This window comes from Lithobates pipiens, unplaced genomic scaffold (genome assembly GCF_037356315.1).
Source record: "Lithobates pipiens isolate NorthernLeopardFrog02 unplaced genomic scaffold, aLitPip1_a1.2 Scaffold_35, whole genome shotgun sequence".
NCBI lineage: Eukaryota > Metazoa > Chordata > Amphibia > Anura > Ranidae > Lithobates > Lithobates pipiens.
In genome coordinates, this window is record NW_027507811.1 from 2,830,403 (window position 1) to 2,857,747 (window position 27,345).

General features: G+C 54.1%; 2 protein-coding genes across 2 annotated transcripts in view; both read right to left on the reverse strand.

Annotated features, from left to right (window-relative positions):
- LOC143955438 (uncharacterized) overlaps positions 1 to 21,924 on the reverse strand; it is a 56,594-nt gene extending 34,670 nt beyond the window's left edge. Inside the window, exon 1 of the mRNA XM_077465485.1 lies at positions 17,183 to 21,924. Coding sequence (XP_077321611.1) covers positions 17,183 to 19,515 — 2,333 coding nt within the window. The 5' untranslated portion in view covers positions 19,516 to 21,924. The remainder of the gene's footprint in view (positions 1 to 17,182) is intronic.
- A 105-nt stretch (positions 21,925 to 22,029) lies between these two features.
- On the reverse strand, positions 22,030 to 26,567 carry LOC143955439 (uncharacterized). The gene is made up of 3 exons (XM_077465486.1): positions 26,331 to 26,567; positions 26,044 to 26,250; positions 22,030 to 25,918 (listed from the first exon to the last, which is right to left on the reverse strand). Exons 1-3 carry the CDS (start codon positions 26,565 to 26,567, stop codon positions 25,715 to 25,717), a joined length of 648 nt encoding a protein of 215 aa, XP_077321612.1. The 3' UTR covers positions 22,030 to 25,714.
- Positions 26,568 to 27,345: the final 778 nt, after the last annotated feature.

Consider the following 27,345-nt stretch of genomic DNA (forward strand, 5'->3'; position numbering starts at 1 on the left):
GCGATGTGGCAAGGGACAAGCTGCATCTGGTGGCAGGCGATGTGGCAAGGGACAAGCTGCATCTGGTGGTAGGCGATGTGGCAAGGGACAAGCTGCATCTGGTGGCAGGAGATGTGGCAAGGGACAAGCTGCATCTGGTGGCAGGCGATGTGGCGAGGGACAAGCTGCATCTGGTGGTAGGCGATGTGGCAAGGGACAAGCTGCATCTGGTGGCAGGAGATGTGGAAAGGGACAAGCTGCATCTGGTGCCAGGCGATGTGGCGAGGGACAAGCTGCATCTGGTGGCAGGCGATGTGGCGAAGGACAAGCTGCATCTGGTGGCAGGCGATGTGGTGAGGGACAAGCTGCATCTGGTGACAGGCGATGTGGCAAGGGACAAGCTGCATCTGGTGGCAGGAGATGTGGAAAGGGACAAGCTGCATCTGTTGCCAGGCGATGTGGCGAGGGGCAAGCTGCATCTGGTGGCAGGCGATGTGGCAAGGGACAAGCTGCATCTGGTGGCAGGCGATGTGACGAGGGACAAGCTGCATCTGGTGGCAGGTGATGTGGCGAGGGACAAGCTGTATTTGGTGGCAGGTGCAAGGGACAAGCTGCATCTGGTGGCAGGAGATGTGGCAAGGGACAAGTTGCATCTGGTGGCAGGAGATGTGGCAAGGGACAAGCTGCATCTGGTGGCAGGCGATGTGGCGAGGGACAAGCTGCATCTGGTGGCAGGCGATGTGGCAAGGGACAAGCTGCATCTGGTGGCAGGCGATGTGGCAAGGGGCAAGCTGCATCTGGTGGTAGGCGATGTGGCAAGGGACAAGCTGCATCTGGTGGCAGGAGATGTGGCAAGGGACAAGCTGCATCTAGTGGCAGGCGATGTGGCAAGGGACAAGCTGCATCTGTGGGCAGGCGATGTGGCGAGGGACAAGCTGCATCTGGTGGTAGGCGATGTGGCAAGGGACAAGCTGCATCTGGTGGCAGGAGATGTGGAAAGGGACAAGCTACATCTGGTGCCAGGCAATGTGGCGAGGGACAAGCTGCATCTGGTGGCAGGCGATGTGGCGAAGGACAAGCTGCATCTGGTGGCAGGCGATGTGGCAAGGGACAAGCTGCATCTGGTGGCAGGCGATGTGGCAAGGGACAAGCTGCATCTGGTGGCAGGCGATGTGGCAAGGGACAAGCAGCATCTGCTGGCAGGCGATGTGGCAAGGGACCAGCTGCATCTGGTGGCAGGCGATGTGGTAGGGGACAAGCTGCATCTGGTGGCAGGCGATGTGGCAAGGGACAAGCTGCATCTCGTGGCAGGCGATGTGGCAAGGGACAAGCTGCATCTGGTGGCAGGTGATGTGGCAAGGGACAAGCTGCATCTGGTGGCAGGCGATGTGGCAAGGGACAAGCGGCATCTGGTGGCAGGCGATGTGGCAAGGGACAAGCTGCATCTGGTGGCAGGCGATGTGGCAAGGGACAAGCTGCATCTGGTGGCAGGCGATGTGGCAAGGAACAAGCTGCATCTGGTGGCAGGCGATGTGGCAAGGGACAAGCTGCATCTGAAGCCAAGCGATGTGGCAAGGGACAAGCTGCATCTGGTGGCAGGAGATGTGGCAAGGGACAAGCTGCATCTGGTGGCAGGAGATGTGGCAAGGGACAAGCTGTATCTGGTGGCAGGCGATGTGGCAAGGGACAAACTGCATCTGGTGGCAGGTGATGTGGCAAGGGACAAACTGCATCTGGTGGCAGGCGATGTGGCAAGGGACAAACTGCATCTGGTGGCAGGCGATGTGGTGAGGGACAAGCTGCATCTGGTGGCAGGCGATGTGGCAAGGGACAAGCTGCATCTGGTGGCAGGAGATGTGGAAAGGGACAAGCTGCATCTGTTGCCAGGCGATGTGGCGAGGGACAAGCTGCATCTGGTGGCAGGCGATGTGGCAAGGGACAAGCTGCATCTGGTGGCAGGCGATGTGACGAGGGACAAGCTGCATCTGGTGGCAGGTGATGTGGCGAGGGACAAGCTGTATCTGGTGGTAGGTGCAAGGGACAAGCTGCATCTGGTGCCAGGAGATGTGGCAAGGGACAAGTTGCATCTGGTGGCAGGATATGTGGCAAGGGACAAGCTGCATCTGGTGGTAGGCGATGTGGCAAGGGACAAGCTGCATCTGGTGGCAGGCGATGTGGCAAGGGACAAGCTGCATCTGGTGGTAGGCGATGTGGCAAGGGACAAGCTGCATCTGGTGGCAGGAGATGTGGCAAGGGACAAGCTGCATCTGGTGGCAGGCGATGTGGCAAGGGACAAGCTGCATCTGGTGGCAGGCGATGTGGCAAGGGACAAGCTGCATCTGGTGGCAGGCGATGTGGGAAGGGACAAGCTGCATCTGGTGGCAGGCGATGTGGCAAGGGACAAGCTGCATCTGGTGGCAGGCGATGTGGCGAGGGACAAGCTGCATCTGGTGGTAGGCGATGTGGCAAGGGACAAGCTGCATCTGGTGGAAGGAGATGTGGAAAGGGACAAACTGCATCTGGTGCCAGGCGATGTGGCGAGGGACAAGCGGCATCTGGTGGCAGGTGATGTGGCAAGGGACAAGCTGCATCTGGTTGCGGGAGATGTGGCAAGGGACAAGCTGCATCTGGTGGCAGGAGATGTGGCAAGGGACAAGCTGCATCTGGTGGCACGTGATGTTTCAAGGGACAAACTGCATCTGGTGGCAGGCGATGTGGCAAGGGACAAACTGCATCTGGTGGCAGGCGATGTGGTGAGGGACAAGCTGCATCTGGTGGCAGGCGATGTGGCAAGGGACAAGCTGCATCTGGTGGCAGGAGATGTGGAAAGGGACAAGCTGCATCTGTTGCCAGGCGATGTGGCGAGGGACAAGCTGCATCTGGTGGCAGGCGATGTGGCAAGGGACAAGCTGCATCTGGTGGCAGGCGATGTGACGAGGGACAAGCTGCATCTGGTGGCAGGTGATGTGGCGAGGGACAAGCTGTATCTGGTGGTAGGTGCAAGGGACAAGCTGCATCTGGTGCCAGGAGATGTGGCAAGGGACAAGTTGCATCTGGTGGCAGGATATGTGGCAAGGGACAAGCTGCATCTGGTGGTAGGCGATGTGGCAAGGGACAAGCTGCATCTGGTGGCAGGCGATGTGGCAAGGGACAAGCTGCATCTGGTGGTAGGCGATGTGGCAAGGGACAAGCTGCATCTGGTGGCAGGAGATGTGGCAAGGGACAAGCTGCATCTGGTGGCAGGCGATGTGGCAAGGGACAAGCTGCATCTGGTGGCAGGCGATGTGGCAAGGGACAAGCTGCATCTGGTGGCAGGCGATGTGGCAAGGGACAAGCTGCATCTGGTGGCAGGCGATGTGGCAAGGGACAAGCTGCATCTGGTGGCAGGCGATGTGGTGAGGGACAAGCTGCATCTGGTGGTAGGCGATGTGGCAAGGGACAAGCTGCATCTGGTGGAAGGAGATGTGGAAAGGGACAAACTGCATCTGGTGCCAGGCGATGTGGCGAGGGACAAGCGGCATCTGGTGGCAGGTGATGTGGCAAGGGACAAGCTGCATCTGGTGGCGGGAGATGTGGCAAGGGACAAGCTGCATCTGGTGGCAGGAGATGTGGCAAGGGACAAGCTGCATCTGGTGGCAGGCGATGTGGCAAGGGACAAACTGCATCTGGTGGCACGTGATGTTTCAAGGGACAAACTGCATCTGGTGGCAGGCGATGTGGCAAGGGACAAACTGCATCTGGTGGCAGGCGATGTGGTGAGGGACAAGCTGCATCTGGTGGCAGGCGATGTGGCAAGGGACAAGCTGCATCTGGTGGCAGGAGATGTGGAAAGGGACAAGCTGCATCTGTTGCCAGGCGATGTGGCGAGGGACAAGCTGCATCTGGTGGCAGGAGATGTGGAAAGGGACAAGCTGCATCTGTTGCCAGGCGATGTGACGAGGGACAAGCTGCATCTGGTGGCAGGTGATGTGGCGAGGGACAAGCTGCATCTGGTGGCAGACGATGTGGCAAGGGACAAGCTGCATCTGGTGGTAGGCGATGTGGCAAGGGACAAGCTGCATCTGGTGGCAGGAGATGTGGAAAGGGACAAGCTGCATCTGGTGCCAGGCGATGTGGCGAGGGACAAGCTGCATCTGGTGCCAGGCGATGTGGCAAGGGACAAGCTGCATCTGGTGGCGGGCGATGTGGCAAGGGACAAGCTGCATCTGGTGGCAGGAGATGTGGCAAGGGACAAGCTGCATCTGGTGGCGGGCGATGTGGCAAGGGACAAGCTGCATCTGGTGGCAGGAGATGTGGCAAGGGACAAGCTGCATCTGGTGGCAGGCGATGTGGCAAGGGACAAGCTGCATCTGGTGGCAGGCGATGTGGCAAGGGACAAGCTGCATCTGGTGGCAGGCGATGTGGCAAGGGACAAGCTGCATCTGGTGGCAGGCGATGTGGCAAGGGACAAGCTGCATCTGGTGGCAGGCGATGTGGCAAGGGACAAGCTGCATCTGAAGCCAAGCGATGTGGCAAGGGACAAGCTGCATCTGGTGGCAGGCGATGTGGCAAGGGACAAGCTGCATCTGGTGGTAGGCGATGTGGCAAGGGACAAGCTGCATCTGGTGGCAGGAGATGTGGAAAGGGACAAGCTGCATCTGGTGCCAGGCGATGTGGCGAGGGACAAGCTGCATCTGGTGGCAGGCGATGTGGCGAGGGACAAGCTGCATCTGGTGGAAGGCGATGTGGCAAGGGACAAGCTGCATCTGGTGGCAGGCGATGTGGCAAGGGACAAGCTGCATCTGGTGGCAGGCGATGTGGCAAGGGACAAGCTGCATCTGGTGGCAGGCGATGTGGCAAGGGACAAGCTGCATCTGGTGGCAGGCGATGTGGCAAGGGACAAGCTGCATCTGGTGGCAGACGATGTGGCGAGGGACAAGCTGCATCTCGTGGCAGGCGATGTGGCGAGGGACAAGCTGCATCTGGTGGCAGGCGATGTGGCAAGGGACAAGCTGCATCTGGTGGCAGGAGATGTGGAAAGGGACAAGCTGCATCTGTTGCCAGGCGATGTGGCGAGGGACAAGCTGCATCTGGTGGCAGGCGATGTGGCAAGGGACAAGTTGCATCTGGTGGCAGGCGATGTGGCAAGGGACAAGCTGCATCTGGTGGCAGGCGATGTGGCAAGGGACAAGCTGCATCTCGTGGCAGGCGATGTGGCAAGGGACAAGCTGCATCTGGTGGCAGGCGATGTGGCAAGGGACAAGCTGCATCTGGTGGCAGGCGATGTGGCAAGGGACAAGCTGCATCTGGTGGCAGGCGATGTGGCAAGGGACAAGCTGCATCTGGTGGCAGGCGATGTGGCAAGGGACAAGCTGCATCTGGTGGCAGGCGATGTGGCAAGGAACAAGCTGCATCTCGTGGCAGGCGATGTGGCAAGGGACAAGCTGCATCTGAAGCCAAGCGATGTGGCAAGGGACAAGCTGCATCTGGTGGCAGGCAATGTGGCAAGGGACAAGCTGCATCTGGTGGCAGGCGATGTGGCGAGGGACAAGCTGCATCTGGTGGTAGGTGATGTGGCAAGGGACAAGCTGCATCTGGTGGCAGGCGATGTGGCAAGGGACAAGCTGCATCTGATGGCAGGTGATGTGGCAAAGGACAAGCTGCATCTGGTGGCAGGCGATGTGGCAAGGGACAAACTGCATCTGGTGGCAGGTGATGTGGCAAGGGACAAGCTGCATCTCGTGACAGGCGATGTGGCAAGGGACAAGCTGCATCTGGTGGCAGGCGATGTGGCAAGGGACAAGCTGCATCTGGTGGCAGGCGATGTGGCAAGGGACAAGCTGCATCTGGAGGCAGGCGATGTGGTGAGGGACAAGCTGCATCTGGTGGCAGGCGATGTGGCAAGGGACAAGCTGCATCTGGTGGCAGGAGATGTGGAAAGGGACAAGCTGCATCTGTTGCCAGGCGATGTGGCGAGGGACAAGCTGCATCTGGTGGCAGGCGATGTGACGAGGGACAAGCTGCATCTGGTGGCAGGTGATGTGGCGAGGGACAAGCTGTATCTGGTGGCAGGTGCAAGGGACAAGCTGCATCTGGTGCCATTAGATGTGGCAAGGGACAAGTTGCATCTGGTGGCAGGAGATGTGGCAAGGGACAAGCTGCATCTGGTGGCAGGCGATGTGGCAAGGGACAAGCTGCATCTGGTGGCAGGCGATGTGGCAAGGGACAAGCTGCATCTGGTGGTAGGCGATGTGGCAAGGGACAAGCTGCATCTGGTGGCAGGAGATGTGGCAAGGGACAAGCTGCATCTGGTGGCAGGCGATGTGGCAAGGGACAAGCTGCATCTGGTGGCAGGCGATGTGGCAAGGGACAAGCTGCATCTGGTGGCGGGCGATGTGGCAAGGGACAAGCTGCATCTGGTGGCAGGAGATGTGGCAAGGGACAAGCTGCTTCTGGTGGCAGGCGATGTGGCAAGGGACAAGCTGCATCTGAAGCCAAGCGATGTGGCAAGGGACAAGCTGCATCTGGTGGCAGGCGATGTGGCAAGGGACAAGCTGCATCTGGTGGCAGGCGATGTGGCAAGGGACAAGCTGCATCTGGTGGCAGGAGATGTGGCAAGGGACAAGCTGCATCTGGTGGCAGGCGATGTGGCAAGGGACAAGCTGCATCTGGTGGCAGGTGATGTGGCAAGGGACAAGCTGCATCTGGTGGCAGGCGATGTGGCAAGGGACAAACTGCATCTGGTGGCAGGTGATGTGGCAAGGGACAAACTGCATCTGGTGGCAGGCGATGTGGCAAGGGACAAACTGCATCTGGTGGCAGGCGATGTGGTGAGGGACAAGCTGCATCTGGTGGCAGGCGATGTGGCAAGGGACAAGCTGCATCTGGTGGCAGGAGATGTGGAAAGGGACAAGCTGCATCTGTTGCCAGGCGATGTGGCGAGGGTCAAGCTGCATCTGGTGGCAGGAGATGTGGCAAGGGACAAGCTGCATCTGGTGGCAGGCGATGTGACGAGGGACAAGCTGCATCTGGTGGCAGGTGATGTGGCGAGGGACAAGCTGTATCTGGTGGCAGGTGCAAGGGACAAGCTGCATCTGGTGCCAGGAGATGTGGCAAGGGACAAGTTGCATCTGGTGGCAGGAGATGTGGCAAGGTACAAGCTGCATCTGGTGGCAGGCGATGTGGCAAGGGACAAGCTGCATCTGGTGGCAGGCGATGTGGCAAGGGACAAGCTGCATCTGGTGGTAGGCGATGTGGCAAGGGACAAGCTGCATCTGGTGGCAGGAGATGTGGCAAGGGACAAGCTGCATCTGGTGGCAGGCGATGTGGCAAGGGATAAGCTGCATCTGGTGGCAGGCGATGTGGCAAGGGACAAGCTGCATCTGGTGGCAGTCGATGTGGCGAGGGACAAGCTGCATCTGGTGGTAGGCGATGTGGCAAGGGACAAGCTGCATCTGGTGGCAGGCGATGTGGCAAGGGACAAGCTGCATCTGGTGGCGGGCGATGTGGCAAGGGACAAGCTGCATCTGGTGGCAGGTGATGTGGCAAGGGACAAGCTGCATCTGGTGGCAGGCGATGTGGAAAGGGACAAGCTGCATCTGGTGGCAGGCGATGTGGCAAGGGACAAGCTGCATCTGGCGGCAGGCGATGTGGAAAGGGACAAGCGGCATCTGGTGGCAGGCGATGTGGCAAGGGACAAGCTGCATCTGGTGCCAGGCGATGTGGCAAGGGACAAGCTGCATCTGGTGCCAGGAGATGTGGCAAGGGACAAGTTGCATCTGGTGGCAGGAGATGTGGCAAGGGACAAGCTGCATCTGGTGGCAGGCGATGTGGCAAGGGACAAACTGCATCTGGTGGCAGGCGATGTGGCAAGGGACAAGCTTCATCTGGTGGCAGGCAATGTGGCAAGGGACAAGCTGCATCTGGTGGTAGGCGATGTGGCAAGGGACAAGCTGCATCTGGTGGCAGGCGATGTGGCAAGGGACAAGCTGCATCTGGTGGCAGGCGATGTGGCAAGGGACAAGCTGCATCTGGTAGCAGGCGATGTGGCAAGGGACAAGCTGCATCTGGTGGCAGGCGATGTGGCAAGGGACAAGCTGCATCTGGTGGCAGGCGATGTGGCAAGGGACAAGCTGCATCTGGTGGCAGGCGATGTGGCAAGGGACAAGCTGCATCTGGTGGCAGGCGATGTGGCAAGGAACAAGCTGCATCTGGTGGCAGGCGATGTGGCAAGGGACAAGCTGCATCTGAAGCCAAGCGATGTGGCAAGGGACAAGCTGCATCTGGTGGCAGGCAATGTGGCAAGGGACAAGCTGCATCTGGTGGCAGGCGATGTGGCGAGGGACAAGCTGCATCTGGTGGTAGGTGATGTGGCAAGGGACAAGCTGCATCTGGTGGCAGGCGATGTGGCAAGGGACAACCTGCATCTGATGGCAGGTGATGTGGCAAAGGACAAGCTGCATCTGGTGGCAGGCGATGTGGCAAGGGACAAACTGCATCTGGTGGCAGGTGATGTGGCAAGGGACAAGCTGCATCTCGTGGCAGGCGATGTGGCAAGGGACAAGCTGCATCTGGTGGCAGGCGATGTGGCAAGGGACAAGCTGCATCTGGTGGCAGGCGATGTGGCAAGGGACAAGCTGCATCTGGTGGCAGGCGATGTGGTGAGGGACAAGCTGCATCTGGTGGCAGGCGATGTGGCAAGGGACAAGCTGCATCTGGTGGCAGGAGATGTGGAAAGGGACAAGCTGCATCTATTGCCAGGCGATGTGGCGAGGGACAAGCTGCATCTGGTGGCAGGCGATGTGACGAGGGACAAGCTGCATCTGGTGGCAGGTGATGTGGCGAGGGACAAGCTGTATCTGGTGGCAGGTGCAAGGGACAAGCTGCATCTGGTGCCAGGAGATGTGGCAAGGGACAAGTTGCATCTGGTGGCAGGAGATGTGGCAAGGGACAAGCTGCATCTGGTGGCAGGCGATGTGGCAAGGGACAAGCTGCATCTGGTGGCAGGCGATGTGGCAAGGGACAAGCTGCATCTGGTGGTAGGCGATCTGGCAAGGGACAAGCTGCATCTGGTGGCAGGAGATGTGGCAAGGGACAAGCTGCATCTGGTGGCAGGCGATGTGGCAAGGGACAAGCTGCATCTGGTGGCAGGCGATGTGGCAAGGGACAAGCTGCATCTGGTGGTAGGCGATGTGGCAAGGGACAAGCTGCATCTGGTGGCAGGAGATGTGGAAAGGGACAAGCTGCATCTGGTGCCAGGCGATGTGGCGAGGGACAAGCTGCATCTGGTGGCAGGCGATGTGGCAAGGGACAAGCTGCATCTGGTGGCGGGCGATGTGGCAAGGGACAAGCTGCATCTGGTGGCAGGAGATGTGGCAAGGGACAAGCTGCATCTGGTGGCAGGCGATGTGGCAAGGGACAAGCTGCATCTGGTGGCAGGCGATGTGGCAAGGGACAAGCTGCATCTGAAGCCAAGCGATGTGGCAAGGGACAAGCTGCATCTGGTGGCAGGCGATGTGGCAAGGGACAAGCTGCATCTGGTGGTAGGCGATGTGGCAAGGGACAAGCTGCATCTGGTGGCAGGAGATGTGGAAAGGGACAAGCTGCATCTGGTGCCAGGCGATGTGGCAAGGGACAAGCTGCATCTGGTGGTAGGCGATGTGGCAAGGGACAAGCTGCATCTGGTGGCAGGAGATGTGGCAAGGGACAAGCTGCATCTGGTGGCAGGCGAGGTGTCAAGGGACAAGCTGCATCTGGTGGCAGGCGATGTGGCAAGGGACAAGCTGCATCTGGTGGTAGGCGATGTGGCAAGGGACAAGCTGCATCTGGTGGCAGGAGATGTGGAAAGGGACAAGCTGCATCTGGTGCCAGGCGATGTGGCGAGGGACAAGCTGCATCTGGTGGCAGGCGATGTGGCAAGGGACAAGCTGCATCTGGTGCCAGGCGATGTGGCGAGGGACAAGCTGCATCTGGTGGCAGGCGATGTGGCAAGGGACAAGCTGCATCTGGTGGCGGGCGATGTGGCAAGGGACAAGCTGCATCTGGTGGCAGGAGATGTGGCAAGGGACAAGCTGCATCTGGTGGCAGGCGATGTGGCAAGGGACAAGCTGCATCTGGTGCCAGGAGATGTGGCAAGGGACAAGTTGCATCTGGTGGCAGGAGATGTGGCAAGGGACAAGCTGTATCTGGTGGCAGGCGATGTGGCAAGGGACAAACTGCATCTGGTGGCAGGCGATGTGGCAAGGGACAAGCTGCATCTGGTGGCAGGCGATGTGGCAAGGGACAAGCTGCATCTGGTGGCAGGCGATGTGGCAAGGGACAAACTGCATCTGGTGGCAGGCGATGTGGCAAGGGACAAGCTGCATCTGGTGGCAGGCAATGTGGCAAGGGACAAGCTGCATCTGTTGCCAGGCGATGTGGCGAGGGACAAGCTGCATCTGGTGGCAGGCGATGTGGCGAGGGACAAGCTGCATCTGGTGGCAGGCGATGTGGCGAGGGACAAGCTGCATCTGGTGGCAGGTGATGTGGCGAGGGACAAGCTGTATCTGGTGGCAGGCGATGTGGCAAGGGACAAGCTGCATCTGGTGCCAGGAGATGTGGCAAGGGACAAGTTGCATCTGGTGGCAGGAGATGTGGCAAGGGACAAGCTGCATCTGGTGGCAGGCGATGTGGCAAGGGACAAGCTGCATCTGGTGGCAGGCGATGTGGCAAGGGACAAGCTGCATCTGGTGGTAGGCGATGTGGCAAGGGACAAGCTGCATCTGGTGGCAGGAGATGTGGCAAGGGACAAGCTGCATCTGGTGGCAGGCGATGTGGCAAGGGACAAGCTGCATCTGGTGGCAGGAGATGTGGCAAGGGACAAGCTGCATCTGGTGGCAGGCGATGTGGCAAGGGACAAGCTGCATCTGGTGGCAGGAGATGTGGCAAGGGACAAGCTGCATCTGGTGGCAGGAGATGTAGCAAGGGACAAGCTGCATCTGGTGGTAAGCGATGTGGCGAGGGACAAGCTGCATCTGGTGGCAGGCGATGTGGCGAGGGACAAGCTGCATCTGGTGGCAGGCGATGTGGCAAGGGACAAGCTGCATCTGGTGGCAGGCGATGTGGCGAGGGACAAGCTGCATATGGTGGCAGGAGATGTGGCGAGGGACAAACTGCATCTGGTGGCAGGCGATGTGGAAAGGGACAAGCTGCATCTGGTGGCAGGCGATGTGGCGAGGGACAAGCTGCATCTGGTGGCAGGCGATGTGGCGAGGGACAAGCTGCATATGGTGGCAGGAGATGTGGCGAGGGACAAACTGCATCTGGTGGCAGGCGATGTGGAAAGGGACAAGCTGCATCTGGTGGCAGGCGATGTGGAAAGGGACAAGCTGCATCTGGTGGCAGGCGATGTGGCAAGGGACAAGCTGCATCTGGTGGCAGGCGATGAGGCGAGGGACAAGCTGCATATGGTGGCAGGAGATGTGGCGAGGGACAAACTGCATCTGGTGGCAGGCGATGTGGCAAGGGACAAGCTGCATCTGGTGGCAGGCGATGTGGCAAGGGACAAGTTGCATCTGGTGGTAGGCGATGTGGCAAGGGACAAGATGCATCTGGTGGTAGGCGATGTGGCAAGGGACAAGCTGCATCTGGTGGCAGGAGATGTGGCAAGGGACAAGCTGCATCTGGTGGCAGGCGATGTGTCAAGGGACAAGCTGCATCTGGTGGCAGGCGATGTGGCAAGGGACAAGCTGCATCTGGTGGTAGGCGATGTGGCAAGGGACAAGCTGCATCTGGTGGCAGGAGATGTGGAAAGGGACAAGCTGCATCTGGTGCCAGGCGATGTGGCGAGGGACAAGCTGCATCTGGTGGCAGGTGCAAGGGACAAGCTGCATCTGGTGCCAGGAGATGTGGCAAGGGACAAGTTGCATCTGGTGGCAGGAGATGTGGCAAGGGACAAGCTGCATCTGGTGGCAGGCGATGTGGCAAGGGACAAGCTGCATCTGGTGGCAGGCAATGTGGCAAGGGACAAGCTGCATCTGGTGGTAGGCGATGTGGCAAGGGACAAGCTGCATCTGGTGGCAGGAGATGTGGCAAGGGACAAGCTGCATCTGGTGGCAGGCGATGTGTCAAGGGACAAGCTGCATCTGGTGGCAGGCGATGTGGCAAGGGACAAGCTGCATCTGGTGGTAGGCGATGTGGCAAGGGACAAGCTGCATCTGGTGGCAGGAGATGTGGAAAGGGACAAGCTGCATCTGGTGCCAGGCGATGTGGCGAGGGACAAGCTGCATCTGGTGGCAGGCGATGTGGCAAGGGACAAGCTGCATCTGGTGCCAGGCGATGTGGCGAGGGACAAGCTGCATCTGGTGGCAGGCGATGTGGCAAGGGACAAGCTGCATCTGGTGGCGGGCGATGTGGCAAGGGACAAGCTGCATCTGGTGGCAGGAGATGTGGCAAGGGACAAGCTGCATCTGGTGGCAGGCGATGTGGCAAGGGACAAGCTGCATCTGGTGGCAGGCGATGTGGCAAGGGACAAGCTGCATCTGGTGGCAGGCGATGTGGCAAGGGACAAGCTGCATCTGGTGGCAGGCGATGTGGCAAGGGACAAGCTGCATCTGGTGGCAGGCGATGTGGAAAGGGACAAGCTGCATCTGGTGGCAGGCAATGTGGCAAGTGACAAGCTGCATCTGGTGCCAGGCGATGTGGCAAGGGACAAGCTGCATCTGGTGCCAGGCGATGTGGCAAGGGACAAGCTGCATCTGGTGCCAGGCGATGTGGCAAGGGACAAGCTGCATCTGGTGCCAGGAGATGTGGCAAGGGACAAGTTGCATCTGGTGGCAGGAGATGTGGCAAGGGACAAGCTGTATCTGGTGGCAGGCGATGTGGCAAGGGACAAACTGCATCTGGTGGCAGGCGATGTGGCAAGGGACAAGCTGCATCTGGTGGCAGGCGATGTGGCAAGGGACAAACTGCATCTGGTGGCAGGCGATGTGGCAAGGGACAAGCTGCATCTGGTGGCAGGCAATGTGGCAAGGGACAAGCTGCATCTGTTGCCAGGCGATGTGGCGAGGGACAAGCTGCATCTGGTGGCAGGCGATGTGGCGAGGGACAAGCTGCATCTGGTGGCAGGCGATGTGGCGAGGGACAAGCTGCATCTGGTGGCAGGTGATGTGGCGAGGGACAAGCTGTATCTGGTGGCAGGCGATGTGGCAAGGGACAAGCTGCATCTGGTGCCAGGAGATGTGGCAAGGGACAAGTTGCATCTGGTGGCAGGAGATGTGGCAAGGGACAAGCTGCATCTGGTGGCAGGCGATGTGGCAAGGGACAAGCTGCATCTGGTGGCAGGCGATGTGGCAAGGGACAAGCTGCATCTGGTGGTAGGCGATGTGGCAAGGGACAAGCTGCATCTGGTGGCAGGAGATGTGGCAAGGGACAAGCTGCATCTGGTGGCAGGCGATGTGGCAAGGGACAAGCTGCATCTGGTGGCAGGAGATGTGGCAAGGGACAAGCTGCATCTGGTGGCAGGCGATGTGGCAAGGGACAAGCTGCATCTGGTGGCAGGAGATGTGGCAAGGGACAAGCTGCATCTGGTGGCAGGAGATGTAGCAAGGGACAAGCTGCATCTGGTGGTAAGCGATGTGGCGAGGGACAAGCTGCATCTGGTGGCAGGCGATGTGGCGAGGGACAAGCTGCATCTGGTGGCAGGCGATGTGGCAAGGGACAAGCTGCATCTGGTGGCAGGCGATGTGGCGAGGGACAAGCTGCATATGGTGGCAGGAGATGTGGCGAGGGACAAACTGCATCTGGTGGCAGGCGATGTGGAAAGGGACAAGCTGCATCTGGTGGCAGGCGATGTGGCGAGGGACAAGCTGCATATGGTGGCAGGAGATGTGGTGAGGAACAAGCTTCATCTGGTGGCAGGCGATGTGGAAAGGGACAAGCTGCATCTGGTGGCAGGCGATGTGGCAAGGGACAAGCTGCATCTGGTGGCAGGCGATGTGGCGAGGGACAAGCTGCATCTGGTGGCAGGCGATGTGGCGAGGGACAAGCTGCATCTGGTGGCAGGCGATGTGGCGAGGGACAAGCTGCATCTGGTGGCAGGCGATGTGGCAAGGGACAAGCTGCATCTGGTGGCAGGCGATGTGGCAAGGGACAAGCTGCATCTGGTGGCAGGCGATGTGGCAAGGGACAAGCTGCATCTGGTGGCAGGCGATGTGGCAAGGGACAAGCTGCATCTGGTGGCAGGCGATGTGGCGAGGGACAAGCTGCATCTGGTGGCAGGCGATGTGGCAAGGGACAAGCTGCATCTGGTGGCAGGCGATGTGGCAAGGGACACGCTCAGGACTCCCACTGATTCTGCATTATGGTGGTAAGTTGAACTATTTCATTTTATATTACAATGCGATCATGTGACCCCTCGGCTCTGTCTCTCCCCCCCGGGTGACGTAAAATAAAGCAAACATTAAAGTTACCCCCCCCCTCCAAATTTTTTAGTCCCCATGAACATAAACGCCATGTCACGGGCGCCTACATACGAAATGTAGATTGCACGAACGTCCAAATTCAGTATTTTGGTTTTGAATCAGTGGTTGGTTTATGTTCTTCGATATCTACTGTAGTCATAAGTGTATGGGTAGAATATCTCCGGGACTTGTAGGAAACCATGCCCGATGACGGGAACCAAGGGGTCAATGTACAGAAGATTTGTTGGACGACTGTGACAAGCTTTAGCCCAAATGCGATCAATTCTGGCCGTATTGTAATTAGCAGAGTTATCTCCTATGATTGTCAGCTCCATCTAGTGGCCATAATGAAGTATTTTTCCTGAAATTCCTCCATCTATAAAAGGATTGTTGTAGCCCCCTGGTCCGGAACTGGGGTTATAATATAAATGTAGTTTCGGGCTGGGGCTGTAGGCATCTCAGATTGATTGTACAGCTTATCTGGTCTTTCCCTAAACTCAATTAGGTTGTACGTTTCTCACTGTCGCCAGTTGGAGTCACTGGTGCCACAGGCCACTATGAGAAGTACAACTAGGTTGAGTTATATTCAACCGAGCTGAATATTCAATAATCAATATTCATTTTTCTTCCAGTCAGCCCAGTAGGAGGTCCTTGACCAGTGGTGCGTTCTGGGAGAGGATATATATATATATATTTGGGCTGGGCCATGTGCTCAATCTCTTGCCTCAGGCCCTCCTGGCCTGGGGATGTGCTGCTGAAGTGAGCTCTGCAAGTAGGCCTAGAAGCCTGTCTGGGGCCTACTAATCCTGGAGGTGGTCCTTAGGCTGTATTGTCCAGGGTAGAGGAAACCAAACCAAATAGAGAAGATCTAGGGGGAGGACCCATGGTGGAGAGAGCCAGGATGCAGGCTGGTCTTCGGGAAGGGCCTGGTGACTCGTTTGAAGGAGGCGCCTACATCTAAAACCTGCTTACAGTGTCGACGGGTCGGCTTATAGTTTCCAACACTGTGAAGCCGAATTTTGTTCTACATCTGAAAACCTGCTTGAAGTATCGCCGGGTCGGCTTAAAGGTTCTACTAATGCGAAGCTGTACTTTTTCTGGATCCAAGGAGTCCATAAGTGATCTGCTGCTGGTATCGGGAGACCCCCAACCCTTTCTCCTACTACTTCCTTCCACGTTCTCCATTAACGACTTCAGGACCGCCCGCCGTCTATATATACGCCAGTACTTTGACGTCAAATACCGGGGGTTATGGCAGCAGATAGCTGCCACGATCCCGGTATTTTCTTAAATGTCGGGCGGTCCACTAAAATAAAAGTGGTCTCAGTGGCGGATACGCCGCAAGATCACTTTTATCGGCGGCGGGAGAGGTGCCCACCCCCCCTCCCGCCACGTTTCGGTCGTCTCAGACGCTTACCGGATAGCTGTTGGTAGCGGCAGAGACAATCCGATCCTTTCTCCTCAGAGGCACTAAGTTAAGTGAGGGAATGATGGCCCCCCCCCCCCCCAACTCGACTCTATGCCATTGGATGACGGAAGTGACATCAAACGTCACTTCCGCCCAATGGCCTGAAAGGGAAATTTTTTACATTTTTTTATTGCATTTAAGTGTAAATGTAAGATGTGAAGTCTATTAAACGTCGCCTATGAAGATTTTTAAGCGTCAAAGTTTGTCGCCGTTCCACGAGCGGAGCGCAAATTTTGAAGCGTGACGTGTTGGGTATCAATTTACTCGGCGTAACATCATCTTTCACAATATAAAAATCAAATTGGGCAAATTTTACTGTTTTTTTTTATTCCAAAAAGTGTATTTTTTTCAAACAAAATTGCGTTTGTAAAACCGCTGCGCGAATAAGGTGTGACATAAAGTATTGCAACGACCGCCATTTTATTTTCTAGGATGTCTGGAAAAAAAAAACATATAATGTTTGGGGGTTCTAAGTAATTTTCTAGCCAAAAAAATAAATGATTTTAACTTGTAAACAGCAAGTTAAAAAAATAGGCCCGGTCCGAAAGTGGTTAAAGCTTTGAAAAGATCATAAGTGACTGGCGCCCAATTTTTGTTCAAAACTCCCCATTATAACCATGGACTCAGCCCGGGGGTACATGCTAGCTCGCCCCCTGCCTCAAGAGATGACACTCACCTTCAGTAGACCCAGGGGGGACTCTACATTGTGATACCGAATTATGGACACTAGATGGAGGCAATGATCATAGGAAATCACTGAGTTATATAAAATATGGACAATATTCGTCACGGCTGGGCAGACCTGTGCCGCATTCCATTAACTATTTATTTTCTTATTCATAATAGACCTCTAAGTCTCCATACCACAGAATGTACTCAGCCAATGAGAGGTAAGGACTCCATTTTTTATTTTAAAAGGCCTAGAGGACCACTTTTTAAGTGGTGGGTTTACGTGTTTCGTCGCAAAGGACGACTTGAAAAAACAGACGTCATGCAAGAGTTTACACCACAAAATGTACTCAGCCAATGAGAGGTAATGACTCCATTTTTATTTTTCTCCTGCTATCAATGGCCGACACGGTACAACACTTCATCCATGTCTTTGGTGATCTCTGATCTCCTTATCAACTGTTTCTTCCATGATGAAGATCAGCCATGGAGTATATCTGAGGTGTATATCAGGGGGTGCTTCTTCCCCACATGTCCAGCAACATTCATATACAAGACATTTCCCGCACTCACTAATACACCTCCAGGGTTGTGTGGGACCACCTGATGTACAGGAAGACCGGACTTCAGCGAGGAACATTTTCCTCACTCAGGACAGGAAAATGACTTCACCACCATGTGCAGTCTCTGGTGTCTGTACAGATCGGACTTCTTTGAAAAACAAATCCCGCACTCATTACAGAAAAGTTGCTTCTCCATCGTGTGCAATTTCTGATGTTTTTGAAGATTGCACTTCTGTGAATAACATTTCCCGCACTCAGGACAGGAATACGGCTTCTCCCCCGTGTGACATCTCCGATGTGTGACAAGCTCTGATTTCTCTGCAAAACTTTTCCCGCAGGAATTTATCTGATGGTTCAAAAGACTGGATTTCTGTGAACAACATTTCCCGCACACAGGACAGGAATACGGCTTCTCTCCTGTGTGACATCTTTGATGTACGGAAAGATAGGACTTCTGTGAAAAACATTTCCCGCACTCAAGGCAGGAATAAGGTTTCTCCCCCGTGTGAGTTCTCTGATGTACGGAAAGATTGGACTTCTGAGCAAAACATTTCCCGCACTCAAGGCAGGAATACGGTTTCTCCCCCGTGTGAGATCTCTGATGACAGCTAAGACTGGACTTCTGTGTAAAACATTTCCCACATTCAGGACAGGAATAGGGCTTCTTTTCCCTGTGAGATTTCCCATGTCTGACAAGATCTGATCTCTCTAGAACACATTTCCCGAACAAACGTCTCTGATGTGTGTAAAGACTGGACTTCTGTGAAAAACATTTTCCGCACCCAGAACAGGAATAGGGCTTCTCCCCCGTGTGAGTTCTTTTATGGATATTAAGGGTGCTTCTTTCTGTGAAATGTTTGCCGCACTCAGGACAAGAATACGGCTTCTCCCCTGTGTGAGACCTTTGGTGTCTGGTGAGATCGGATTTCATGGAAAAAAAATTCCCGCACTCAGAACAAAAATATGGTTTTTCCCCCGTGTGAGATCTCTGATGTCTAAAAAGGTGAGACTTCTGTGAAAAACATTTTCCACACTCGGAACAGAAATATGTTTTTTGCCCCGTGTGAAATCTCTGATGCTGGGAAAGACGAGACTTCTTTGAAAAACCTTTCCCGCACTCAAGACAGGAATACAGCTTCTCCCCTGTGTGAGATTTTATATGAATATTAAGACCGATTTTAAAACTGAAACCCTTCCCGCACTCAGGACAGGAATATGGCTTCTCTCCTGTGTGAGATCTTTTATGCACATTAAGATAGTATTTAGAATGGAAACACTTTCCACACTTAGTACAGGGAAGCCTCTTATGTGTTGGAAGGGCGGCACTGTCCCGCACAGTCTGAGGTTCCTCAGGATAAGAGGAATACGGTGGTCCGGCACCGTCCCGCACAGTCTGAGGTTCCTCGGGATAAGAGGAATACGATGGTCCGGCACCGTCCCGCACAGTCTGAGGTTCCTCAGGATAAGAGGAATACGATGGTCCGGCACCGTCCCGCACAGTCTGAGGTTCCTCAGGATAAGAGGAATACGATGGTCCGGCACCGTCCCGCACAGTCTGAGGTTCCTCGGGATAAGAGGAATACGGTGGTCCGGCACCGTCCCGCACAGTCTGAGGTTCCTCGGGATAAGAGGAATACGATGGTCCGGCACCGTCCCGCACAGTCTGAGGTTCCTCAGGATAAGAGGAATACGATGGTCCGGCACCGTCCCGCACAGTCTGAGGGTCCTCGGGATAAGAGGAATACGATGGTCCGACACCGTCCCGCACAGTCTGAGGTTCCTCGGGATAAGAGGAATACGATGGTCCGGCACCGTCCCGCACAGTCTGAGGTTCCTCGGGATAAGAGGAATACGGTGGTCCGGCACCGTCCCGCACAGTCTGAGGTTCCTCGGGATAAGAGGAATACGATGGTCCGGCACCGTCCCGCACAGTCTGAGGGTCCTCGGGATAAGAGGAATACGATGGTCCGACACCGTCCCGCACAGTCTGAGGTTCCTCGGGATAAGAGGAATACGATGGTCCGGCACCGTCCCGCACAGTCTGAGGTTCCTCAGGATAAGAGGAATACGATGGTCCGACACCGTCCCGCACAGTCTGAGGTTCCTCGGGATAAGAGGAATACGATGGTCCGACACCGTCCCGCACAGTCTGAGGTTCCTCGGGATAAGAGGAATACGATGGTCCGGCACCGTCCCGCACAGTCTGAGGTTCCTTGGGATAAGAGGAATACGATGGTCCATCTACACTGTGTGGTGCCGGATGGACATTTGAGGTAGTCGGGTTTTCTCCTGGACTATACTGTGTGATGTCCTCATCTTCTACTTTACAGTCTGGAGACAAAGTGAGACAATCCTCTGAGGTTTTCCTCATCTCCCGTCCATCTACTAAAATAGAAATACAAAGATTATTACTAGACATGAGCTGATTGGTTCCCCTAAACCAACCAAGATAAAGACCAGGCTGATCCTGAAGACCCCCATCATTGGGTTACTGACTCCTCCCTCATTATCACTTTCTGTTTAAGGTTCCAATGTTATTATTGTCACAGATCAGCTGCGGAGCTGATCTGTGTCTCACCTTTACTGCAGTGGGTCGGCTGGTATCTGTTGTCCACTGACAGGTGTTCAGCTCTGTGCACTCTCCAGCTATGGGTGTCGCCGCCCTTCACCTGTTGCCTGATATATGTTTCCTTCCTGCTACTTCCTGTCCAGCCCCTCATGTGCTTCTCTATTTAAATCCCTTCCTAACTAGCTACCATTGCTTGAGCAACGTTTGTTTCTGAAGCTCCCCTGTGTAACCTGTTTTACCTGACCTCTCGTGATCTGATCTTCTGTGTACCGACCCGGCTTGTTTTGATTACGTTGTCTGCAGCCCGCCCTGACCTTGGCTCACTACCTGGCTTTCCTTTGCTTCATCCATCCATCCTTGTCTACAGTGTCTTCTGGTACTTCCCTAGCGAGCAGGGTGAACCGGGGGGTCGTGACCTGGGGTCAGCACGCAGCTAAGTCCAAACCTTCGTGAGAGGGTCCCTGGCAGAACACCGGCTGACTCTTAGATTCCACGCCCTGGGGGATCCCGTGTCACCTGCTCGCCCGAGGGTTTGCTGTAAGTAGTACCGTGACAGTTTGCTCAAGCCATGAGCGTCTCTGAGAATCGGCCATTGACCGAGGATCCAATGCAACATCTAGTTCAGAGACTTAACTCCCAGCAAGCTAATCAAGAGCAAATAATGCTGGTTCTCCAGGATCTTGCCTCTCGTCTGGATCGTCTGCAACTCGCTGCAACTTCAGCTCCTCCCGTTCCGGCTCCTGCTTCTGTTCCTCCGGTTTTACCTGCTGCACCTGGCAATCCCTGCCTGCATCTGCCGTCGCCACCTCGGTTCTCCGGTGATCCTAAGGCTTGTCGGGGCTTCATCAATCAGTGTTCCATCCCCTTCGAACTTTCCAGCCACCATTTTCCTACTGATCGCACCAAAGTCGCATACATCATCTCTCTCCTCTCCGATGATGCCTTAGCTTGGGCCTCTCCACTCTAGGAATCACACGCTCCTATCACCTCTGACCTCCAGCTCTTTTTGGATGCATTTCGGGAAAACTTTTGATGAGCCCGGCAGAGCGTCTTCGTCTGCTGGGGCCCTCCTTCGTCTTCGTCAGCAAGAAATGACAGTCGGCCAATACGCAGTTCGATTCCGTACGCTGGCCGCTGAACTCCAATGGAATAATGAGGCCCTTACTGCTACCTTCTGGCAAGGCCTATCTGACCGTGTCAAGGATGAACTCGCTGGACGCGCCATTCCCACCACATTGGATGGACTTAATCGCATTGAGCATTCAAACTGACATTCGCTTCCAGGAGCGGGCTCTGGAGAAATCCAGATCCAGTCATCCCCCCGGCTGGCTGTCCAGCACAGGTAGTCCATAGATCGGTGCAATCCTCTCCGTCTTCGACCTCTCACGTGTTGGAAGAACCTATGCAGCTTGGGCGAACCCGCCTCACTCCCGAGGAGCGTGGCCGACGCATGGGACTGGGTTTGTGCCTTTACTGTGGCGATAAAGGACATCTTTTGAACTCCTGTCCAGTCCGTCCGGGAAAACTCCAGGGTCTATCTCATTCGGAGGGAGGTGATCTAGACCGATCCGTTAATTTTTCTCGTTTCACCCTTCCCGTGGCTAACCGCTGGGCTCAGAATGCCTATCAACTCTCTGCATACGTGGATTCTGGTGCTGCCGGGAATTTCATTGAACAATCTTTAGCTTCCGAGTTGGGCATCGCCTTTGTTGCCTTGGCTATACCCCTCTCCGTGACCGCAGTAGACGGCTCCTTCTTGCCTATGAGTCCAATCCGGTTTAAAACCTCTCCTATAGAGTTACGCACTGGGGCTTTGCATAGAGAGGAGATCTCTTTCCTAATATTGCCTAAATCCTCCAGTCCCATCATCCTGGGCCTTCCATGGTTGCAGAAACACTCCCCATATCTTGACTGGAATTCTGGACAAGTATTGGCTTGGAGTCCTCCATGCCAACAACAATGTATTTCCAAGGTGCTACCTCCTCCTTCCATTCCTCTTGCTGAGACCTCCACAACGCCCATGTTGCCTGCCCAATATCAGTCCTTCCGAGATGTTTTCTGCAAAAAGGCCGCCGATCGCCTTCCTCCTCATAGAGACTTTGACTGCTGCATTGAGCTTTTACCTGGGACCGCTCCTCCCCGTGGCCGAGTCTACCCTCTATCTATCCCCGAGACACAAGCCATGTCTGAATACATTCGGGAAAACCTACAAAAGGGTTTCATCAGGAAATCTAAGCCCTTGTACACACGGTCGGAGAATCCGTTGGAATGTGTCCTATCGGACCGCGTCGTCAGATAATCCGACTGTGTGTGGTATGCATCGGACTGATTCCGTCGGAATATCCGTTGGACCCAATTTTCCAACTTGTTGGAAATATTTTCCGACCAACTGGTTCGATCGGACATACTCCGATCACGTGTAGAGAATTTTGATCGGACCAAGTGCCACGCATGCTCAGATCAAATTCCTACACCAAAGCTATTGGCTACTAGCCTGAATGTAGTCCCATCGTAACGAAATTACGTCATCACGTTCTGAAAGATCGGATTTTTCGACAACTTAGCCCGACCGTGTGTATGCAACAGTTTCGGACAAGATCCGACGGAGAAAATCCGACGGAGAAAATCAGACGGATTTGGTTGTCGAAATCTCCGACCGTGTGTACAGGGGCTTAGAGGGGCCTACAATTTAATATGAATCCGGGAAGGAGACGAATGGATGACCGCCTTTAACACCAGGGATGGACATTATAGGTATCTGGTGATGCCCTTCGGCTTATGCAGTGCCCCAGCGGTCTTCCAAAATTTTGTTAACGAGATCTTTCGCGACCTTCTGTATGTCTGTGTTATCGTATATCTGGATGATATTCAAATTTTCTCGCCAGACTTACCTACCCATCGTCTTCATGTAAAAACTGTGCTACAGCGCCTACGGGACAATTGTCTATATGCTAAATTGGAGAAGTGTCTATTTGAACAAAAACAAGTTCCATTCCTGGGCTATATAATCTCATCACAAGGTCTCCTCATGGACCCAGCCAAACTTCGATCCATCTCCGAGTGGCCTCAGCCCTCTGGTCTTAAAGCCACCCAACGCTTTTTGGGCTTCACCAATTACTACCGCCAATTCGTTCGTAACTACTCCACCTTGGTGGTTCCTATTACATCGCTCACACGCAAAAGGTGTAAATGCTCGGCTCTGGTCCCCTGAAGCCATTGAAGCTTTCCGCAAACTCAAGGCAGCCTTCCTCTCCGCCCCTATTCTTCTACGCCCGGACATTACTAAACCCTTTTCTTTGGAGGTTGATGCCTCTTCTGTAGGAGTCAGGGCCGTCCTACTTCAAGCTCAGCAGGGCAAGTCTCAACCTTGTGGATTCTTTTCCAAGAAGTTTTCTGATGCTGAGAAAAACTATATCATTGGGGACCGTGAGCTACTCGCCATTAAACTAGCTCTTCAAGAATGGCGACATCTTCTAGAGGGTTCTCCCCATTGTATTGCCATCTATACTGATCATAAAAATCTGCAGTATTTACATTCCGCGAAACGCTTGAACCCACGTCAAGCTCGCTGGGCCCTCTTTTTCGCCCGCTTTAATTTTAACATTACTTTCCGTCCTGGTCCCAAGAACCTTCGAGCCGATGCCCTGTCCAGGTCGTTTGATGTCAATGATTCTGAGAATCACCTAGATCCTGGTCCCATCATTCCTCCGCATCGTATTCTAGCCATCACTCAGCTCCAGTCTACTCAGCCTCCTCCTGGTAAAACTTTTGTAGCCCCTGCACTTCGTCCCAAACTCCTTGCCTGGTCACATGACTCCAAGTTCTCTGGACATCCTGGCATTCCTCGTACTTGTGACCTTCTTCAGCGTCATTATTGGTGGCCTTCTCTTCATAAGGATGTCAAGGAATACGTTCAAGCTTGTTCGGTTTGTGTACTTTCCAAATCTTCCACGTCCGCCCCTGCTGGGTTGCTTTTGCCCTTACCAGTGCCCGATGTACCTTGGCGTTGTATTGCCATGGACTTTATATCAGATCTGCCTCCCTCAACAGGTTCTACAGTCATCTGGGTAGTGGTGGATCGGTTCTCCAAAATGTGTCACTTGATTCCTCTCCCAGGCCTACCTTCTGCTCCCAGTCTTGCCACAACTTTCATTAAGGAGATCTTTCATCTTCATGGGATGCCTTCCCATATCGTCTCTGACAGAGGAGTTCAATTTACTGCCCGGTTTTGGAGAGCCTTGGCCAGCTCCTTTGGGATTAAATTGGATTTTTCATCTGCCTTTCATCCCCAGTCCAATGGGCAAACGGAACGTGCCAATCAAAATGTAGAACGTTTTCTCCGTGCCTTCATTTCAGCCCACCAAGATGACTGGGTGGACCTTTTGCCCTGGGCAGAGTTTGCCTTAAACCATCACGCCAATGCCATTTCTGGGAAATCTCCTTTCTTCACAGTTTATGGGCAGCATCCTTCTGTTCCCTTTCCTGTTCCCATTTCTCCTGTGGTACCAGCAGCAGCCGAGACCCAAAGGTCCTTCAACTCAATCTGGAAAGAAGTCTCGGAGAATCTTCATCTAGCTGCTTCCAAGCATAAAACAGCAGCAGATCGTCATCGCTGTCCGGCTCCTAAGTTCCTGCCTGGCGATAGAGTTTGGCTCTCTACCAAGCACATCCGACTCCGGGTACCCTCAATGAAATTTGCCCCTCGCTTCATTGGTCCATTTCCTATTCTCCGCCAGATCAATCCAGTGGCTTTCAAGCTCCGTCTACCCTCTCATCTCAGGATACCCAACACCTTCCATGTCTCCCTGCTCAGGCCACTGGTCCTCAATTGCTTCTCTCGCCCTTCTTCTCACCCCGCTCCTGTGGGTGATACCATGGATCAGTATGAGATTAAAGTAATATTGGACTCCAAGTACTCCCGGGGGAAAGTTATTCTATCTCATTGATCGGAAGGGCTATGGTCCGGAGGAGAGGTCTTGGGTCACTGCCACTGATGTCTGTGCCCCACGTCTGGTGACCAGTTTCCATCAGAAATTTCCCTCCAAGCCAGCCCCCAGACGTGTAGGGAGGCCTCGTAAGAGGGGGGGGTACTGTCACTGATCAGCTGCGGAGCTGATCTGTGTCTCACCTTTACTGCAGTGGGTCGGCTGGCATCTGTTGTCCACTGTCTGGTGTTCAGTTCTGTGCACTCTCCAGCTATGGGTGTCGCCGCCCTTCACCTGTTGCCTAATATATGTTTCCTTCCTGCTACTTCCTGTCCAGCCCCTCATGTGCTTCTCTATTTAAATCCCTTCCTAACTAGCTACCATTGCTTGAGCAACGTTTGTTTCTGAAGCTCCCCTGTGTAACCTGTTTTACCTGACTTCTCGTGAACTGATCTTCTGTGTACCAACCCGGCTTGTTCTGATTACAATTGTCTGCAGCCCGCCCTGACCTTGGCTCACTACCTGGCTTTCCTTGCTTCATCCATCCAACCTTGTCTACAGTGTCTTCTGGTACTTCCCCTAGCGAGCAGGGTGAACCCGGGGGGGCGTGACCTGGGGTCAGCACGCAGCTAAGTCCAAACCTTCGCGAGAAGGTCCCTGGCAGAACACCGGCTGACTCTTAGATTCCACGCCCTGGGGGATCCCGTGTCACCTGCTCGCCTGAGGGTTCGCTGTAAGTAGTACCGTGACAATTATCAACATGTAAAAGTCTGTGCTCCAATCAAATCATCATATATAAAATGTCCAGCTGGTAGGAAATGGGTGTAACAAAAGAGAATACATATTATGTGTATATATAGCAGTGGGTGGAGGGGAGAGAGCAGAAGTCAGGAGTATGTAATGTACAATATAAATGGTTTATGTTTAGCAACATCTATGATGAAAATCAACATTTTTCTGCCAGCTGATCCCCAGAATCTCCATAAATCCAGTCTAGATATATAAAATGTGTCGGCAGCACAGAGAAGGAAGATTATCAGAGAGAAATCCAGGAATACAGGACGGGGAACACAGCTCAGGAAAGTGACCAGGGGATTACAGGCTGATATCACCCAGCCCCCGCCCTACTCTGGACCAATCAGTGAGCAGTATGGGTGGAGGAATGGATTTAGTGTTAATGACCCACCTGTGCTGATCTCTGTAGGAGTGTCCTCCTCTATAAATGTCCCCGTTATTCCATCCTCCTCCATAGACTGCTGATCATCCCTCACATACCTCTCTTCTTCTTCTGATTTCACCTCAAATTCTATATCCATTGGATCTCCACTCTAAACCAAGAAAATGAGAGAGAATATCATCTGTAAGATAGAAGATTTATTATTGTGACATCACATTAAAAAAATCCACACATCCTCTCCACAAGTCCATGTAGAAGATGCTCCATCCCACCAACCTTGTAACAGTGGGGGATGGTGTGACCTTCCTGTGTGGAATCCCGGGAATACAGAGGACGGGGACATCTCTCTGGTGGGTTCCTGGTATTTGGTGGCTCCATCATATCCTTGTGTCCTTCTGAAAACTCCTCCATCACTCCATACTCCTCATCCTCCTCTTTATACTCTTCTTTAACATCAATATTATCATTCCAGAGATCTCCACTCTGCAATATATTATAATACATTTATTGTAACACACATGCTGTGTATAATGTATAACTACCAATAATTGTTCCTCATCTACCTGATGATGTTTCGTGTAGTTGTGATCTTCCAGTGTGAAATTCCGGGAATACAGAGGACGGGGACATCTCTCTGGTGGGTTTCTGTATCTGGATGACTCCTCCATGGTGTCCTGGTACAGATCTTTGTGTTCTTCCTCCATCACCCCATCCTCATCATCCTCCTCTTTTATCTCTTCTTTAACCTCAACTTTAGGATCTCTCAGGTTTCCACTCTGAATATATAATAAAAATGGCATCAATGGTAACAATGCAGATAATGTACAGATACAAATTAGAGTTGGGCGAAAGGTTTGGCCCCATTCGGTGAACACCCGAATTCAGGCTACACAGAGCATTCTAAGCCCTAATTGGGCAAAGCTTTCTTCAATCAGGACACAGTGAATAGCTGGTTGTTAAGGAGTGGAGCCAGGAAGCCGACCGCGGCATCCTTAACAACCGTTGAGTCATCAGCTGTCAGCATTGTCGGCAATAAAAAAGTGAAAAGAAAAAAAAAATGCTATGGGGTCCCCCCTCCATACCAGGTCCAGCATGCATCGATCAGTGATGTCACAATGGGGTGGGGCCACCAGTCAATTTATGAAATGAAAATTAAATTTGACAATTTTTTTTCTTTAATTATTGTCAGTTTTGCTGCAGTAGGTTCTATACATGGTACAGATACACCACTTTACAGGCAGACTAAGGGGACCCCCCCAGGCACAGGTCACCGGGTGGCTCCGCCCCTTACCTATTAGAACCGTCAAACAGTAGGCAGTCAGCCTTCATGTACGACGGAGCGTTTTTTGGGTTTCGGTGGTGGCGGTGGGCGACGGCTCTACATCAAGGGACATTGTTTTTTTTAATAAAGGACTTGTTAAAAACCTGTCTACGGTTTTTATTTATTCTTGACCCTTTTTTTCGGTGAATGGGTAGGGGTATAATGAGGGGGGTTGGGATCTGGAGGCCCCCCTTGCTTCCAGATTGCGATAAGCAGACCCCAACAACCACAGCCCAGCGCCTAGAGGCCATTCAGTT